The sequence below is a fragment of the Myotis nattereri genome (assembly GCF_964212035.1).
Source record: "Myotis nattereri genome assembly, chromosome: 4".
NCBI lineage: Eukaryota > Metazoa > Chordata > Mammalia > Chiroptera > Vespertilionidae > Myotis > Myotis nattereri.
Window position 1 is genome coordinate 80,081,050 of NC_138079.1, and position 18,159 is coordinate 80,099,208.

The window sequence follows — 18,159 nt, forward strand, 5'->3', positions numbered from 1 at the left end:
AAGGCTGTTTACTGGTGACCCTCAGGTGCCCAGCCTTCCCCAGACCCTTCCTTAATTTGTCAAAATCTTAGGTCCTCAGAAAGATAGGAAGACAAGCCTGTTTCTAAGGACTTGGAAGAGCTCAGAGACAGTGGATCCCAGACAGTGAGGCACTATTCCAAAGCCCTGGGACCCATTAAACATCTGGGCTTCCTGGGATACAGACCCTGCATGGCCTGTTTGGCCCCAGTACATTCTTGGCACATAATGGAGGTGTAATGAGTAATTTGTGATTGAAAACCCCAGAAATGAGCCAGTGTGTTATCATTTTGTTTTGAGAACCCACCTAAAACCAGCTTTGACTTCAGGCTGAACTCAGGACTAATATCGAGCAAAGCCACGACAGTCATGCATTGAACATCTATTGTATTACATGTATGTGTGTACACGTCACATGCACGTAACATGTCCTGTGTGAGCTAGGTTCATTAGTTGGATGAATGAAAACATGAACTGTCCTTCAGTTTTCTCCTCTCAAAAATGGAAGTTGCCCTGGCCTGTGTTGCTCAGTGGTTAGAACGTTGGCCAGAGGAGGGAAGAATCTCGGGTTCAATTCCTGATCAAAGACACATACCGAGTTTGGGGTTCACTTCCTGGCCCCACTATGGGCACATTCAAGAGGCAACCAGTGTCTCTCACATCAGTGTTTCTCTCCCTCCCTCCCTTCCACTCTCTCTGAGAGCAATAGAAAAAATATCCTCAGGTGAGGATTAACAAAAAAAAAAAAAAAAGGAAGCAATAATACTTCATCATAAAGCTGTTGTGAGAATTACTTAGAATAAGACATAAAAATAGTCATAGTAGGTGCTTAATAAGTGATGGTTAATATTAATTGTGGCTGTAAGTGTTAAGGTGCTGAGCTATAGGGCGGGGCGGCCCAGTGCTACTCCGGACTCTTGGGAAAGGCCACCCGGATTCGCAGCAAATGCGCCCCAACTCTCCCAGAGCTGCAGGATTGGCGGAGGGAGAGCGGGTGAATCCATGCTTCCACAGCCACCCCAGTGGCTCCCCACTATCCCCGAGCTTTCTTTGCTCGTGCGCACTGTCCGTGAGCAAGACTCTGCCGCAAAGCAGCTTTCTCCCCGCCTCCCCCACCCCGCCTCTGCTGTCCCCTCCGCGTGGGCCCAGCTGCCATCCCTTCCTCCTCCCCACGCCGCCCCAGCCCTGTGGACCCTGAAATCCCCGAATGTTGCTTGCTTTTGTTTTGAGAAACATCCCTGCTTTTCCTTGGGGAGACACCCCCGCACCTTCACATGGCTTCTCAAGAGGGCAGGCTAAGCTGGAGAGGGGGGCTTGCGACTCCACGCCCCGCCCCTCCCCGCTCCCCCGCGTCGCCCCCAACCCCACCTCCAGAGCGCCAATCAAACCCCTTCCCGACCTCCGGGACTGGGCGCAAAGCCTGCGTCCGCTCCGCTCCGTCCAGTCTCTGCGCCCCGCCCCCTCGCCGCGGCATCGCCGCCGGGAACCCTGGGAGGTGTAGTTTTCGGCAGCTCTCAGCAGGGCCCTGGCCAGCAGGGTCTGAGTGCCTTCCCCACAGAGGCACGTCCTGCTATTGCCAGATGCATCTTCAGACCCACTGCCTCTCCGGGCCCAAGAGCACTAGAGAGGCAGGGCTGTGGGCTGGCTGCTGGAGGCGGGCAGTTTCCAGAGAGGTTCGTAGGGCCTTGGACAAGTCCCGTAATCGACTGTCTGACTTGCAGGATTTTGAGGGAGAACAGGCTCAGGACCTGGCACGCAGTGTGTCCTCAATAAATGGGTGCTATTGTTATCTTTACTGGCCAGGCAGAGTTGCCAAACACAGTTCAGCTCCTAAGCGCGTGTGGGCCCAGGCCAGGACCTGTAGATCTCCCTCCCCGCCGCCCCGCCCCCCCCCCCCCCCCCCCACACACACACATACACATCTTCCCAAAGGCCCAGAGGTTACTCCCGATCATATTTGATCCAGCAACGCAGTGCCCCTCTCTGTCCCACCCAAGTTACCTTCTTTGCCTCTGGTCATCTACAAACACACTCTATATATACCTACTCAGAAATATCTGATATTTATTTCCCAACATTTTGAAAATTTTTTACAAATTGAATAAAAGGAATGAAGGGGGGAGAAGTGGGACCCCAGGCCTGGCCTGGGTTCCTGATGAGAGGTAACAGTGTGAAAATGTCTCCTCACCCACAACTCCTGGCCTGCTGCCCTAACCTCTCCTATCAGCCTTACCTAAGAGTGAGGTGGGGACTTTCTGAGGATGTGGGGTTCCCCCCTAGAGGCATCCTTTTTCAGGCCCTTAACTGCTTCAGGCTTGGGGCAAGTGTGGGCCCAGTTGTGGTGCCTTCTGCGCCTCTCTTGCCTGTGAGCCAGCTGCTGCAATTGTCTCCGAATGGCCCACAGCACCAGATACACTTCCCGCAGCATCTCAGCTTCCCGTGACTGCAAAAGGGACCCGGTCCTTATTTCGGAAGGAACTGAGGTAGAACTCATAGATGACTGAAAGAGAGAGATGTGCACAGATAAACAGCTTGGTCTAAGGAACCACCTGCAGATAAACAGCAAAGGCTTTTAATTCCACCTCCTTCACTGTGCCTCAGCTCAGGCATTGCCTCCTCCAGGAAGTCTTCTCAGGCTATATTAGGTGTTCGTCTCTACCCTTGTGTTTGCTCTGTCAATCATCACTGTTTGTTCTTTGGACTCAACACTAGAATGCAAGCTCCTGGAAGATTAGGACCACGTTTGACCCACCTTTGAGTTCCCACTAGTGTTTCATGGAAAGTATGTTAAAATGGAGAAGGATCTCTGTTTTCAGCCCAGAGTTCCGTTCTGACCTCCAGGTCTGTATATCCCACTGCCTCCTAGACACCTTCCTGCAGATGTCTTATGGACATCTCAATCTGTCTTGTCTCAAAGCCCAAACTCATCATCTCCTTCCCTAAGTACACCCTTGCTCCTTCATTTTCCCCCTGTGAATGGCTCTACTCTGCTCTGACTTCTATTTCTCCCTATTCCCTCACCATATTCCAACCAACCACTTGGTGCAACAATTCTACCCCTTAAATATTGCTCTGACCCATTAACTTGTTCTACCCAATGCCTCTCTCCAAATCCAGAATATCCTTCTCTCTCAGCCTGGACTACAACTCCTCCAATGGATCTACCTGCCTCTCCTCTTGTTCCCTTCCAATCCCTGCCCCCTCCACAGGGCAGCCAAGTGACTTTAAATTAATGCTGCAATACCTCATTCAAGGCCAAGATAAGTTGATTTAGTAGTGATCTAGACATTTCCCAGTTTTAAATTAAGTTTTTCACTTTGAGATAATTGTAGATTCACATGCAGTTGTGCAAAATAATAGAGTTCCTGTATACCTTTAATCGGTAGTCTCCCCTCCCCTATAGTAAAATCTTGCAAAACTCCAGCACAATATCATATCATAGATATTATAGTCAGGAAATTGACATTGTTGCACTCCACTGATCTTATTCATATTTCCCCAGTTTCACTTGTATTTGTGTGTGTGTGTGTGTGTGTGTGTGTTGAATCCTAACCAATTTTATATCATATGTGCAGGCTCATGTATCCAACTGCCACAGTCATGCTGATACAGGAGATTCCTATCACACAAGGATTCCTCATGCTGTCTTTTATAACAAACCTTCCTTCACCTTCCCCACCCCCAACCCCACCCTGCAGCCCCTGCCAAACACTAAACCACTGATCAGTTCTCTATCATTTCAGTATTTCAAGAATGGTGTATCATATAAATGGAACCACATAGTACAACCTATTTTGGATTGGTTATTTTCATTAGCATAATCCCCTTGAAATTCATCTAAGTTGTTGAATGTATTAATAGTCTGTTCCTTTTTATGGCTGATAAGTATCCCATGGTATGAATGTATCACAGTATAACCATTCACCCATTGAGGGACATTTGGGTTGGTTTGGGCTATTACAAATAAAGCTACTATGAACATTGATGTCCAGATTTCTGTGTGAACATAAAATTTCATTCATTCATTAGGATAAATGCCCAAGAGTACAACTGCTGGGCCATTTGATAATTGCATGGTTAGTTTTATAAGAAGCTACCAAACTGTTTTCCAGACAGACTATACCATTTTGCATTCCCACCAGCAACGTAGGCGTGCAGGTGAACTTTCTAAATCAAAATCTGTTGCTCTTAGGGTCAAATTCAAACTCCACAACTGGTCACCACCTCTCCCTTGTACTAGCTGGCCCTCAGCTCTAGGATCACTTTACTGTGATCCACACACCTTGGGTCAGCCCTCCACACATCTGTGCTTCTTCCTTCATAAATGCGCCTTCCACTCCCTCCACTTTCTGCTAACACCTCCACCCTGCCTCAAGCCAAGCTAAATCCTTCAGTCTCAGCTTCATCCTCTCTTCTGTTAGGAAGGACTTCCTGGACTTCCCAGGCCTGGATGAGATGCCTCTCCCCTGGATTCCCAGACCCTTGTGCCTCCTATGATACTGAGCCAGCAATGCCTATGATCTTGTCTGTAGCACCCTTAGTCTGTGTAAACCTTGTCCCTATCCACCATGTATCCGAGGAGCCTATCTCAGCAACTGGCACTAAAGAGAGGTGCAGGAAATAAATGTTGAACAAGTGAATGGAGGGAGGAGGGAGTCCTGTGGGGAGGGGTGGGAAGGTTGCTGGGGACAAGGGGGATATGGTACTGACCTTCCAGCTGCACATTTGCCAGCCAGACTGGAAAGCCGAGACCATGATTGTGGAGACAGAGTTGGCAGCCGTCCGGGGCAGCTGCAACAGGGACCGGCTCCCACGATCCAGCTCCACTTTAGCCCCATCTGTTGTCTTGGCCAATGTGCAGGGATCAGTCACCTTGGGGAACACTCCCATCCTGCAGACATTAGCCTCTTTAAGGGGCTCAACCAACATGCAAGTCTCAACCACACTGGAAGCCTTTTCCATCTTCAATGCAGATTTCTTGGAGTCAGGGTGTTCCACAATGGTTGACTTAGCTCTGTGTTTCCAGAAAAACACCTAAGAACCAAGAAGGGAGAGGAAGGATGGGAGAGAGGGCCGGAGTGGAGACAACAGTCAGAAGGAGGGAAGGCACAGAAGGGATGGGACAGAGTGTGTCCTGGCCTCCTCCTTGGCTGTCCTGCCTCACTTCTCCCTCCCTGTCTTGTTTGAGCACAGGAAGCCAGAGGGGAGGGAGGCCAGGTAGACGGGGTGTTTATGTGATCTAGAAGTCACTGACCAGCACCTCCCACCCCAGCATGGTATAAGCAAGGGCAGTTTCCGAAACTTACCAAGGAAGTAATCTTTCGCCAAACCCACTGGAAGAGTCTTCTGATAGCCATTTCTCCCAATTTACAAGTCCCAAGTAGGGGGCAAAACCAGCATTTGGCACGGGGGGAGGGTGTGGGGGGCAATCTGCAGGCCAGTGGCTGCCACCTAAGAGGTCTCTCAGGAACTTCAAATGCAGCAGTGAAGAAATAAATAAGGAATCTAGGGGGAAAGCTCCCCCTGACAATTCATCCTAGGCCGTCCCTCCCCTCCCTGGGACAGGGAGAGGAGTCAAAGTGGATGAGAACCCAGAGTGAGCGAGAGTTCCAGCCCATTGTGAGAGCCTGCCTGACCTTGACCCCAACCCCCGAGGCCCTTCCAAGAGCCCAGAGCCAATCTCTGAACGCTTAGCCCTTCTTCCTGCAAAGACATGAAAGGGAAACTAACATTTACGGGGCGCTGGGCCGCTGGGCGTTTTCTGTGTATGATGTCCTGTAATTTTCACGGCAGCCCTCAGGCAGGTATGACTGTCAATGCCATTTTCCCACGAGGAAGCTGGGATTCAAAGAACCAGAGGACCTGCCCAAGGTCATAAATATCAGGAGCCACAGGGTCAGCCTCCAGCACCCAGCCTTCTACAGGTCCTCTCCAGGCTGGGGACAGTGCCCTCATGAGCTGAGGCAGCTGCTTTCCCCCACTTCCCCACTAGATGGGGTCCTTATCCCTACCTGCTGCTTCTGCCTTGGACAGGAGCCCAGCTGAGGCTGTCTGGGAGGGGCCTGCTCCCTCACTGGGCCCCATCCACAGCCAGCTGGGGGTGGAAGCCACAGAGGCTGGCCAGGCCTGGCGAGGGCACTGTGTGCCCGGGAAGCCTGGCCCACACCCAGGGCTGAGACAAGGGGCCCATTCAGGGCCCCCTGCCCCACCCCCAAGCAGCCACCCGGATCCAGCCCGCAGAGGGGACACACTGGGAAGCTGAGGGTGGATCCTGTACAATCACCAAAAGGCCTCATTGTTTCCCTGTTGCCCGCCCCCCTCCCCAGCACGTGGGCTGACAGCCCCCTCCACCCTCCCTCCCTCTGCCTTGCCTTGCCTTGCCTGCCCCTTCCCAGGACCTGGCAGGCCACGGGCTCCCTTTCCAGCATCTCTTTTGACCACTCGGAGCCACATTAAACCTCCTCAGTTTGGGCAAGATTGCCAGGGAAGCCTACAGCCTTAGTCCCTCTCCCAGGGTAGGAATTGCTGGTGTAGGGCCCCAGTCTGGACACAAGCAACAAGATGCCAATTTCCAGATTCAAGTTTCTTTGGATTTTTTAATTATAATTATTATTTTAATAACAACCTGAATCCCAGAACTTCCAGATACTGTCCATAATCCCTCCCCTGGGCAGAGAAGAGGGGGCACTTCCAGGGAATAAGGTGAGGATGGGGTGTCTGCCAGGAAGCCTCCAACTCCCTCAAGCCATCTACTGCTGGGGGTCCCAGAACACTGACACCTAGGGAGGGAGCAGGGAGCTCCATCTCACACCCCGTCCTGCAGCCCTCTCTCCTCCATCAAGGCCTGGGGATGCCCCAGCCGTGTCCCTGGGCACTATGGGGAGATGGAGGAAGGATCGGGGGACAGGCCAATTCTGAGCCTTTAACTCCCATCCCTAGGGATCAGGGGGAATTAAAGCTGCATAGGAAGAGGGGGCAGGCAGCTGTGGCAGCCCCCAAAGGCACATTGTGAGGGAAAGGAGGCTCAGATGGAGGGCCCATTGGGCGCAGGGGGCCCAAGCCGAGGGACCCCTGAGGACGGCAGCTGGGCCAGCTGCTCAGGGCTGGCCAGGGCACGCAGCAGTCCATTCTCTTGCTCCAGTGCGGCATTCCGCTCAGCCAGGTCCCGGATCTGCTCCTTCAGCACCTCCACCTCCTCCCGGACCGCAAACATGAGGTGGGACTTCACCAGGTCCTGGAGGACAGGCAAAGCATCAGGGGTCCCAGGCCACCCCAACCTCATTGCCTGCCCAGTAACTTGAAGGGCTGGGTGTGAGAAATCCTCCTCCTTCCAGATAATGAGGGATCACTGGGGAAGCAGCAAAGCGGGGGAGGAGTGGAGGGAGAGCAGAGAAAAAGGCCAGACAGAAGCAAGGTCAGGGCTCAAAGACAGAGATGGGGAACGGGAGCAGGGCCAGACCCAAGGGAAGTCAAGGGTTCAGGTGGAGCCTGGAGCTGGTGGAGGGCCCAAGGGAACCCAGCTGGGAGCAGGTGGAGGAGCTAGGCGACAGTGTTCCCTAATAATGAGGACAGCAGGGGTGGAGCAGCAGGCCAGCTAACAGAGGCAGGACCCGGGCAGCAGCACATGAGCAGGGACCTCCTGGGGCCAAGATGGCTTCTCTTACCATGGCTTGTTCGATCTTGTTGTCAATGCCAACCAGGCTTCCGGAGCCACTGGAGAGAGAGACAGGGAGATGAGAGGTGAAGAGGAGCAGGTGCCAAGCCAGGTGTCTGGACACCATAGCCAGTTGCCTTCCAGATGTTTCTCAGAGCAGGCTCTGGCCTCCACAAGCCCCACTGCTGCAGCCTCCCACCACATCCCAGCCTGTACCTGTGACAGTAGAGAATCAGAGAAAGGAGGGTTTTGTCCATCCCCCGGCGGGGTGAGGGCCTCTGCCCAGGCCCCCCTAGGCCCCGGTGGGGTGGGGGTCCAGACGCCCCTCGGATGGGGGATGCTCCCCTAGGGGAGCAAGGAGAGGAGACACAGCCCCTTTTCCGGGGAGGTCCCGGAGCCATCCCTACCACTCGGGTTTCAAAAGATGACACCAGGGACTTGACAGAGACTCCTGGCTGGGCCATCCCCGAGGGGCAAGGGTCCCCTCGGCCCCCCACAAAGGGAGAGGGCTATATCAGTACTGCCTGGGGGGCTCAGAGCCCCCCGGGCAGAGCGGGGTCCGGCTGGTGCCAGGCAGGCAGAGAGAAGACGGTGCCCAGGGGGTGCTGGTCTGAAAGATATACACCATCCCCCAGGGCAATGCCTGGCTGCTATTGGCTCCTCAGGGACACGGGGACCCCCTCCCACTGGCTTCATGGTGGGCGGGAATTCCCAGACTCAGTCAGTGCCAGTGTCCCCTTCTCAACCTGGCACCAATCCCAGAGCAGAGGGGAGGGAGCCTGGCTGGGGGAAGTCAGCTGGTGGGCCTGGTGCAGGGCGGGCCGTGGGTCCAGGAGGGGTGTAAAGGTTGAGGGAGAGCCTGGCCTTGGGAGGCCTCTCCCCACCTCTGCCTCCATCCTGCCCCCTCTGGTCTTAACACTGGCCTCCCTCAAGGTCTTAGCTCCTCTCAGCTGGGATGGCGGCTGCGGGGGAGGGGGCATTTGATGTGCTTGTGGTCTTCCTTGGATTGTAAGCAACCCCCTTTCCAACATAAAGCTTTCATCATGGGCCTCCCCTGGTGCCTGCCCAGAGGAAACCCCACCTCCATGGTGAGGGCCAGGAGAAATGGGAAAGGTTACCATGGCAATGGAACGGAGTCCAGAGCCCTGAAAGACAAGTACAGCCTCTGGTCTTGGGTCTGGGGTCTGGAGTCTTGAAGGAGTGAGGGCTTGAGGAGAGGTGGGAAGGTGAAGCTGGAGGTGGGACACTGGGAATAGGAGCAGAGACTTTTTGAAGACCCTTGGGAGCAGAGGACAGGAAGGGGAGAGAGGTCCGGCTGCAGTTTATTAAGTGGCCACCAGAGGTCAACACAGGCCTGGCACACCGGTCCCCAGGGCCAAGTTCTGGGTCCCAGAACCAGACCTCCCTCAAGTCAGTCTCTTGGAGGCCTAGGGCCTGAACCATCCTTTGAGCCCTGCCCTAACCTCCAAGGCTCCCTCTCCCCACCACTCAGGCCCCAGATTCCTGTGTCATCCCATGGCTCATGACCCCACCCTGTCCAGTTTCTGCCTCAGCTGCCTCAGCCCCAGAGCCAGCCCTCCAGCCAGGACGGTGCTGTAGGATCACCATCCTGACCTCCTGCCCCCAGCTGCCCCCCACCCCCCTCTCTTAGAGTAGGTGGCCCCAACATGCTGCATCCTGTGCCCTTGTGCTCAACTGTCAAGCCCTCTCTCCTGGCTGTCAGTTCTAACTCGCTTTCCTGGAGTGGGGGAGGTTGGGGGAGATTAACACCATTTCAAGGTGACCCTTGAATGAGGCCCTGCAGCCAGGAAGAGAATGCAAGGGAGCTGGGAATTTTCCATTTCCCATCCAAGCTCTGGGTGCAGAAGGCACTGACAGGTGGGTAACCGAGGGGGTGACCAGGCCTGAGAGCAGCCCAGGGTGGGGTGGGGGAAGGACACCTGGAACTCCTAGAACTGGAGGGGAGGGGACAAGTTTAAGAGTAGAGGGCAGGCCGGCCAGCTGGAGCGTCAAAGCAGCTTTCAAGCTATTTCAATCTGAGACACCTGGGTGGAGACTGGGCCACCACAGACTCTTCCTCCCTCCCCTTCCCCACAAACACAGACACACAGAGCCCAAAGAGGGGCAGACTCATCGGAATAGGAACCCTGGCCTTCCTTGGCGGACACTCGGGTAAAGATGCCAAGTAAGTTGTTAGTTCTTGCCAGAAATAAAGGAATACTACAATAATAAACATTTGTTGGCTGATAGATGACTATCGCCTGTTTGTCTAGTGCTGGAGAGTTTTTGACAGCACTTTCCACTGTCACATCCTAACATTAACACTTCAAGGGACCAAGACTCTGGCTGGCAACCCAAGCCCTCCCTTTGAGAGCCCTGAGTGAGGGGCGGCAGGCATTGTGCTGGAATTCTTGGGCAAGCTCAGGAGCCGGAAGCTTGGGGTTGGCTGGGTGAGATCAACTTTCACCAGAAGCCCAAAAGGTGAGTTGGTGTGAATTAGAACAATATATCCCCTTCTTCAAGACACTTATTGCCATCTTCCAGGAAACAGTCATGACTTCAAATGTCAACAGTGACTTCAAATGTGTGTGGCGCCCCCTAGAGTTGTGCAGGGCACGATGCGCACAACTGGGGCCTCTGGGTCTGCAGGACTCTTGGGTCCTGGGGCAAGGACAAGCCTTAGAGTCGGTCTTCCTTTTTGAAGGTCAAATGAAATAGCCTCAAAATGAGGAGCAGATGAAGAAGCAAGACATCTGGGCGAGGTGAAGGTTCTGATCCCAGAGACAAGGGCCAGCCCTGCTCCCTCGCTGAGTTCTGAGGAGCCCCCAGGAGCTGGGCCTGGGGCCAATAAAGTGGCATCCGGCTGCACTGTCTACACTCCCTCCCGGATCTGTGGTGTTTCTGGGGTGGGGCCAGGCCAGGAGTGGGGAGGATGGCTCCTTGCCCAGCTTGAGAGAGCTGTCCCTGCCTCTGTCCCGGAGAGAAAGGGCATCCTAGAGATGGCTGCTCTTGGGACACAGGCATCCAGTAGGAAAGGGGAGAGAATGCGGTTTTGGTGTCAGACCCCGGCTCGGTGACCTTGGGCCAGTTGCTAAAACCTTCCTCCCCTGAGCCTCAGTCTCCAAGTGGGTATCATGGAGTTGCTTTTAGGATTAGGTGACACAAAATGTAGCATCTGACCCAAAGGAGACACTGGATATAAAAGTACTTTTTCTTTCCCGAGTTCCTGGAATTCAGTCCTTATCATGCTTGGGTTCCAGATATTGGCCATCCACTCATCCATCCACCCACCCAACCCATCCACCTATCCAATATTCAAGTACCTTCCAACCTTAAGGCCCTGTTGAGGTTTCCAAGGTTATTGCAACTCAGGGGCACTTGAGCAGTCTGAATTCTCCAGGCACCCTCTGTCCTCCCATTCCCAGACTCTGGAATTGATCAGGCATTCTCCACTCCCCATCTGGGATCCATGCACTTAACATCCCAATCCATTTTCCCTCTCAAAAGGGAGGTCCCATGCGACTCGAACTCTGTTCTGCTGCCAGCTTCCAGCACACCAGAGAGGTGAGGTGGGGGCTATCTGCCTCTTTCCAGGGGGCCAAAGGGGTGGCCCAACCCAAACCCGCTGGCCCAGCAGGGTGGGGCACAAGGGGCTGGGCTGGGCCAGAGCCCCAGAGGCTTGCAGGAGAGCAGGGTAAAGTGGAAGCTAGGAGCTGGACCGGTCAGACTGGGGTGTGTGGAGGGGATGGGACAGAGGGAGGGAGGGGACAAGCCAAGAGAATACAGCTGAGGCTTCTGGAGGCAGAACTCTCTAAGGGAAAGCAGGAGGCTAGGCTCTGAAATCAACAGGGGTGGAGGAGGGACAGGCAGCCCTAATGCCAGGTTACTTCCCAAATGGGAGGAGGAGAGGGTGGGAAGAGCTGAGAATAGCAGCAATGGGGGCAGGTGACTCTCCAGGCCCTGGCTGACCTCACACCTCACACATTCCTGACAGCCTGAGCTCAGATGGGAGCCCAGACAGGGCCCCGCCCATACGGGCCCTGTCCCTCATTCCCCACAGCCGCCACCAGGCCCTCGCCCTCCACCCTATCCACCAGATCCCAGCCACCACTTCTCTTTCCTCTTGGGCTCCCAGCTCTCCCAAGGCCTCGGGCATTTTTCTTTGGTGAGACTCAGTCCCTGATTGTGGGGGTTGGTCTCACAGAGGGGAAGAAGGAAGAATGATGCCCCAGCACCCACTCACTCCCCCAGCACCCACTCACTCATCAGTAAGCCCTTATTATTTCTTTCAAACAGGAAGTCCCTCCTCCAAAGCCTCAAACAGGAAGTCCCATTCCTCCCTCCAAAATAAAAGTTTCTACTCCCTAGCCCTTCTTCTGGGTTCCTATCAGTCTACGGCCAGAAGGGAGCAGCTTGGCTATCAGACTAGCAATTTTGTTCCTCCCTTTTCAGCTTGCTGGCATTCCTATGTTGAAACCTGGCCCTCAAAACAGGAAGTCTGCCCACCACGCCACAGAACTGATCGGACATTCTCCCCTGAAGGGCAAACCCCAGCAGCTCAGCTCTCTGGTGCCTTCCCTGTGCCCCTCAGCCATCCTCTCCATGGCTTTGGCTTGGCCAGGGGGAGGCTTGTGCGGGAGGGGCGGCTCAGCAGAGAAAAGAACCTTAGGGACATGCTTTCTTGGTACTGGAGGTCCTAGGACCCTAAAGTAGTCCACATGGACTATAAGATGTTACCAATAAAGACAGGAGTTCCATTCCCCTCAGGAGGGAGAGAGAGATGGGGACTGGGAGGAGACTGACTCCCTATTCTCACCTCCAGCACATTTGCTAGTAAGTTCTTGGGGTTGGCCAGATGATCGCTAAATCTGCAAGAGCTCTGGAATTTGACAATGACTCCCTTCAAACTCTAAAAAAGTACTATGATTAACAATCCTAAACCTAGAGTGCCACCCAGCTCTCTCCAGAGAGGGAGTGGGTCCCAAATCAACTTTGCCCATTGTGTCATGCCCAGGCCAGGTTTCTCTGTTTAAGACGTCCCCTCCAAGTTTAACGTGGGTGAAGGACACCTACCAAGCAGTTTCGCGTGGCTACCCGAGGTAGGGGATTCAGAGGCGGAGCCCACTTACCTATCATCATCGCTGTCCAGGTGGCCACTGATGGCCAGCATGGATCGGGCCAGGCTGAGGCTCTGGGCTGCTGCTGCTCCAAAGGGGTCTGGAGACTTGTGGACCAGACTGGCATCAGGGAAGAAGTAGAGAGCCGGGGAGCTGGGGCGAGAGTCGTGGGGGGGTACCTGGAGGCAGAGAGGTAGGAACTATCACATTAAGCAAGAGAAAGAAACCAACCACTTTACAACTTGCCTAGGAGTCTTCCTCCCTATGCACCCCTCCTCCCCATGCTCTCTTCCAAGGACCCAGGGGTCCTGCCCTTGCAGTCCCCTTTTCCCCAGGTCTAGGGAAAGCATCAGGCAGGGACTAGAGGCAAGGAAACAGTGCCCATCCTGAGGACTAGGTAAGTAGCTTCTAAAAAGTGATTCACAAGGTATCAGAGAGGGGCTCTGATCTACACACCAGCACCTGCCATCAGCTGAGCCAGGATCCCTAATCGGAGGCTAATCAGAGAGTGTCGGCCTTCTGTTACCTAACTTCTTTTTTAAAAAAATATATCTTATTGGTTTTTTACAGAAAGGAAGAGAGAGGGATAGAGAGTTAGAAACATCGATGAGAGAGAAACATCTATCAGCTGCCTCCCGCACACCCCCCACTGGGGATGTGCCCGCAACCAAGGCACATGCCCCTGGCCGCAACCGAACCCCGAACCCTTCAGTCTGCAGGCCGACGCTCCATCCACTGAGCCAAACCGCTAGGGCACACTTAACTTCTTAAAGCAACTTAAATGTCACTTCCTCAGAGAGGCGTTTCCCCATCATTGAACTAGTAAATTCCACTGAACTGTCCCCCCCCCTTTTTTTTTTTAGTAACACCTAATACTACCTGATAGTAAAGTATTTTTGCCTCTCTGTTGCTGAAAGGTAAGCACCAGAGGGCACAGCTTAGTTTGTTCAATCGCTATTTGTAGAATGAATGAATCCTCAGAAACTGGTCCTCCACCCTCCCACCCCCACCATACCCATTCAAGCCTCTCTGAAACTTCTCTGGACTCAGGTGAAGTACTGCTCTGGCTCTCTGGCCCTGGGTGAGGGGGTGAGGGAGCGGGTGGCAGAGATGGGGGAGGCGGAGCCTGGGCGTGGACAGCCCAACAGGCACTGGGGGAGGCTGCAAAAGGGCGGGGGCCACAGGAACAAGCCGCCTCTGTGAGGCCCCAGGAGGCCCCAGCTTCTCAGAAAAGCCAAGAACAGAGAGTTCAGGGTGGTTAGAGGGACAGAACAGAGGAAGGGGGCCCAGGTGATGTCCCCAGGCCTCCTTCTGGCTCCTGTTAGAGGCAACTGAGAGAGAAGAGGCATGGGGAGTGTTGAAGGGAAGCAGCAGCACAGATGCATGCACACAGGAAGGGATCAAGACCTAAGAAAAGAAAAAGCGGTTGGGGGCACTGAGAAGAGAGGGGGAGGGTCTGCAGGCCCATGGAAAGCTCAGGCAGGGCTTAAGGACGGAGAGAGCAGAGGCTCGGGGCAGAGGGGCTTGATTTGGAAGTGTGTGGAGGACAGGGAAGGGACCAGTAAAGGACACAGCATCTTCTCCCTGGGGTAGAAACTGAATGGACGAGGTCAAGAAAAGTAGGGGTGGGGGTGGCATGAGAGATGTAAACTTCAGGCCAGGAGGGAGTGGGGGGAGCCGGTCCTGACTGGTCCTGACAGGGCCCAGACATCCAGTCTCAGGTTATTTTTATACTGTGGTTTGTGCCCAAGGCCAGGAAGGGGAAAAGTTCCCATCCTCACACTCCCTGCCTTTCCTCCTGCAGCCCAAGGTGTTATTTTCTCCTCCAGGACAGACACATCCAACCCCCAATCCCTGGCTGCCCACCCCTCACCCAGAGATCCAGGCAGGCATCCTGCCCCCCAGCCCAGACTTGTTCCTCTTTTGGAGACAGGAAGCAGAAAGAGCAAAGGATTTAACTCCTTCTCTGCTGCTTCCTGCCTCTCTCCCACTCCATAGCGGCCAACCCCCGTTACTGATCCTGGAGAGGCCCAGACACAGGGAACTGAGACAGACAACAAACCAGCAAGCCGCCCATCCCTGCAATGGGTCTCCAGCACCACCCAATTCCTCATTTTCTCAGGGAAATCTGGCTTGGGGCAAAGCTAAAGAGGGGCTGGGACAGGTGGCTGGCTAGTGAGAACTCCTCCTCTCCCCGCCACACACACACCTTGGGAATGGGGCCGCAAAGGAGGGACAGCAGAATGCCTACTTTTTGCCCCACTCCCCCAACTCTGGCAGTTGCTCTCCCAGAGGCCCAAACATGGGGCCTCCACCCTCAACGCCTAAAGGGTGAGACTAAGATAGGTTAAGGCCACAGTGAGAAGGGCACATCTCTGTGATAGAGAGATGGTGAGGCTGGCTATATGGAGATGGAGACTTGGGCCAAAGACAAATGAAAGGCTAAAGAATGTAGAGAAGAGCCCGACTGGCGTGGCTCAGAGGTTGAGCATCAACCTATGAACCAGGAGGTCTCGGTTCAATTCCTGGTCAGGGCACATGCCCAAGTTGTGGGCTCGATCCCCAGTGGGAGTTGTGCAGGAGGCAACCGATCAATGATTCTCTCTCATCATTGATGTATCTATCTCTCTTTCCCTCTCCCTTCCTCTGAGATCAATGAGAAAAAAAAAATGAAAAAAAAAAGAATGTAGAGAAGAAGGAGCCTGAGACGGAAAACAAAGGCTGTGTGAGGAGTAGAAAAGGAACTCCGAGTGAGATGGCAGGAAGGAAAACGAGGGGCTATGTGATCTGACAGGAGCTGATGCTGGAGTAGGAAGGAGTCAGTGTGGAGGTGGAGGCCAAGGCCAAGATGGTCAAGCACCGCCCCTCAGGTGTCTCCCCCGCCCTGGAACCCAGCTCTTACCTGCCCCATCTCCTCTGGAGCAACCACCTCCATCCTCAGTCGCAGGGCTCCATCCTTAGTCCGGGACAGTGGAGGAGTTCCAGCTGTGGAGCCCCTGGCCTCCACTTCCACCCTCAGGGAGGACAGGGGCGTGGCAGCCCGGGATGTGCCCACGCTATCTCCAGCCCCAGGCTCTGGGGGGCGCTGCTGGGGTGGGGAAGCTGACAGAGGGGGTGTTTCCACCTTGGCCTTGCCGGGCACTGCCAGCTGGCCCAGCCCCCCAGTGAAGGAGCGGGCCTGAAGTCCAGGGGAGCTGGGAGGAGGGAGAAGCCAGGAGGTTGGACCCTGAGACAGGCCTGGCTGTGGGATCGGGGCACCCAGGCCCAAGCTGGCCAGCTCCAACCTGGAATCCAAAGATCTGCCCCCGGTACCCCCTGAGGCCCCACGAATCCCCTCCAGGACCCGGCCAAAGCCAGGGGGCTCCAGGTCTCTCTCGTAAACATCCACACACGTCCAGCGGCCACGGCGATAAGGCTCTCCCAGGCCCTGTGGCAGCTTCACCACCCGGAAACGGGAGGCAGGGGCCCCAGGCGGTGGGGAACCATTCCGGGGGGTGCTCTTGCCCCCTGACTCTGGGTTGGGCTCCCCGTTGGGCAGGCGGGGTGGGGGCCCAGTAGGGCCTGGCAGGGCAGGGGAGTCTGGACCTCCAGGGCTCCCGGGGCCCTCATAGTCCGTGGTAACGCTGGTGATTTGGAAACTACTCTTCTTCTTGCCCCCACTCATGGTCCCTGGGGCTCAGGATAGGGCCAAAGTGGGCGGGGGACGGGGCGGTAGTGGCTCTTCGAAGGGGCTCAGGCACCCCTAGAACAGGGGAGCCACATGGCGGGGACATCGGGGCCCCTGGGGACGTCTGGGTCCGACATGGTGGGAGGGCCTTGCAGGGAACTGGGGGCGCCTGGCTGGTGAAGGGAGGACAGGGGAGGGGAGGCGGCGAGAAGCGGGAGCAGGGGCAGGTTTTTCCTGCTGCAGTCGCTGCCGAACTCCAGAGCTGAGTTTGCAAACTGGAAAAAGAGTGAGAGAGTGTGTGTGTGAGAAAGCAGTGGGCAGGCCACCTCCGGGCCTTCCTCTCTGGGGAGCAGGATGGGGGAGGAAGGGGAAACCACCAGAGACAAAGAGACAGACCGAGATGACAGAGACCGGAGGAGAGAGCCGTCAGCGCGGGCGCGCGGAGCAGGAAGAGGCAGCCCGGACCCAAAGTTGGGCATTTCTCGGCTGGGATTCCAACTCACGGGACTCTAACGCGTCCCGGGAGCAAAGGGCTCCGGGGCTTGGTGACCGGGGGAGAGGCAGCTCCTCGGCCTGGCAGGTCCTCAAGGCCCCCCGCACCCCAGCTCCCCCATTCCCGGGGCAGGCCCGGCCCGCCGCCCCAGCGCCCCGCCCCGCCCCGCGCCTTACCTCTCGGCCTCGGCCAACAAGCTGGGCCGGGGGTCCGGCCGCCTAAGATGTCGGGCTGTCGTTCCCCGGGGCCGCTTGGCCCCAGCAGCGCGCGGGGCGCAGGCGGCGCTTAGAGACGACCCAGTCCGCTTCGGGGGCCGCACCTCGCCCCGCAAGGCATCTCCGTGGAAAGTTTGCGCTCCGGAAAGAGAAGGAACCCCCGCCTCCTTGGTGGAGCCCAGGCGCGGCCTCGGAAGCCCCAAGTGTCTCGGGGCTGATGCGGGCGGGGCGGCTCACCCCCTGGTCCTGCAGGTGGAGCCACTTCGGTGGTCGAGGCGAGCGGGTCTCTCTAGTAGCCTCCCGCGTGGCACCAATGGGTCTCTTCGCCGCTCGGCTCCTTTTGGTTCGGTCTCACCGTCTCCCTCTTTCTGGGCTGTTGACAACCCCCACACCAGGAAGTCCTGCCTCCTCGGGCCTGCTGACTGCTCCTCTCCTCCTCCTCCTCCTTCCCCTCTTCCTCCCCTTCCTCCGCCCTCTCTCCCTCCTGGGGCTCCGGGCCAGCTGGCGCGGGGCCAGGCCTGCCACCGCCGCCGCTGGTGCAGCCGCACTTGCCGCTGCCGCTGCCGCTCCTGCTCCTGCTCCTGGGGCCCCGGCCCAACTCCCTTAACCCCACACCTGCTGGGCCCAGCGCAGCCTTTCCTCGTTGGGAGAGGCTGTGGAGGGCGGAGAGAAAGGGGAGGAGCCTGCAAAGCGGCCAGGGATTTCCTTACTTGTAGGCACTTGCTGCCTTCGGCCTGCAGGCACCGCGGAGCCGGGAGGAACCCATAGGAGCTCTGCGGTACCTACCACCCCGTGAACACCCGATCGATGTTATGGTGCTGCTGAAGCTGTTATTGTCCTATCTTTGCTAGCTTTCACTGTCACTGTATGAGGAAGGTATTGTTATTCTCCCCTGCCCTTCCCTGTTTTGAAAAGTGGATTATGATGACAATTTTTAAAAATGCCCCAAGAAAGGAGAATGGTATCATGGACTCCCAGGTACCCCTCGTGCAGTT

The 18,159-nt window shown here is 55.8% G+C and overlaps 2 protein-coding genes across 2 annotated transcripts; both read right to left on the reverse strand.

Moving 5' to 3' along the window:
* Positions 1–2,056: 2,056 nt before the first annotated feature.
* On the reverse strand, positions 2,057–5,548 carry SPACDR (sperm acrosome developmental regulator). Its single transcript, XM_081089487.1, has 3 exons — positions 5,325–5,548; positions 4,729–5,052; positions 2,057–2,518 (listed from the first exon to the last, which is right to left on the reverse strand). Exons 1-3 carry the CDS (start codon positions 5,373–5,375, stop codon positions 2,252–2,254), a joined length of 642 nt encoding a protein of 213 aa, XP_080945613.1. The 5' UTR covers positions 5,376–5,548; the 3' UTR covers positions 2,057–2,251.
* A 1,038-nt stretch (positions 5,549–6,586) lies between these two features.
* Positions 6,587–17,557, reverse strand: LOC308517939 (TSC22 domain family protein 4). The gene is made up of 5 exons (XM_081089486.1): positions 17,126–17,557; positions 15,692–16,731; positions 12,802–12,968; positions 7,683–7,731; positions 6,587–7,252 (listed from the first exon to the last, which is right to left on the reverse strand). Exons 2-5 carry the CDS (start codon positions 16,451–16,453, stop codon positions 7,043–7,045), a joined length of 1,188 nt encoding a protein of 395 aa, XP_080945612.1. The 5' UTR covers positions 16,454–16,731; positions 17,126–17,557; the 3' UTR covers positions 6,587–7,042.
* Positions 17,558–18,159: the final 602 nt, after the last annotated feature.

Bases quoted from the DNA above. Each gene is read 5' to 3' on its own strand.
- LOC308517939 (XM_081089486.1), bottom strand. From the start codon at position 16,453: ATGAGTGGGGGCAAGAAGAAGAGTAGTTTCCAAATCACCAGCGTTACC. The intron at 7,732-12,801 runs GTAAGTGGGCTC...CTCTCTCTCCAG, and splicing joins CTGGACAGCGATGATGATAG to TGGCTCCGGAAGCCTGGTTG. The intron at 7,253-7,682 runs GTAAGAGAAGCC...CCTGTCCTCCAG, and splicing joins ACAAGATCGAACAAGCCATG to GACCTGGTGAAGTCCCACCT.
- SPACDR (XM_081089487.1), bottom strand. From the start codon at position 5,375: ATGGCTATCAGAAGACTCTTCCAGTGGGTTTGGCGAAAGATTACTTCC. The intron at 5,053-5,324 runs GTAAGTTTCGGA...CTTGGTTCTTAG, and splicing joins GGCGAAAGATTACTTCCTTG to GTGTTTTTCTGGAAACACAG. The intron at 2,519-4,728 runs GTCAGTACCATA...TCTCTCTTTCAG, and splicing joins GGCAAATGTGCAGCTGGAAG to TCATCTATGAGTTCTACCTC.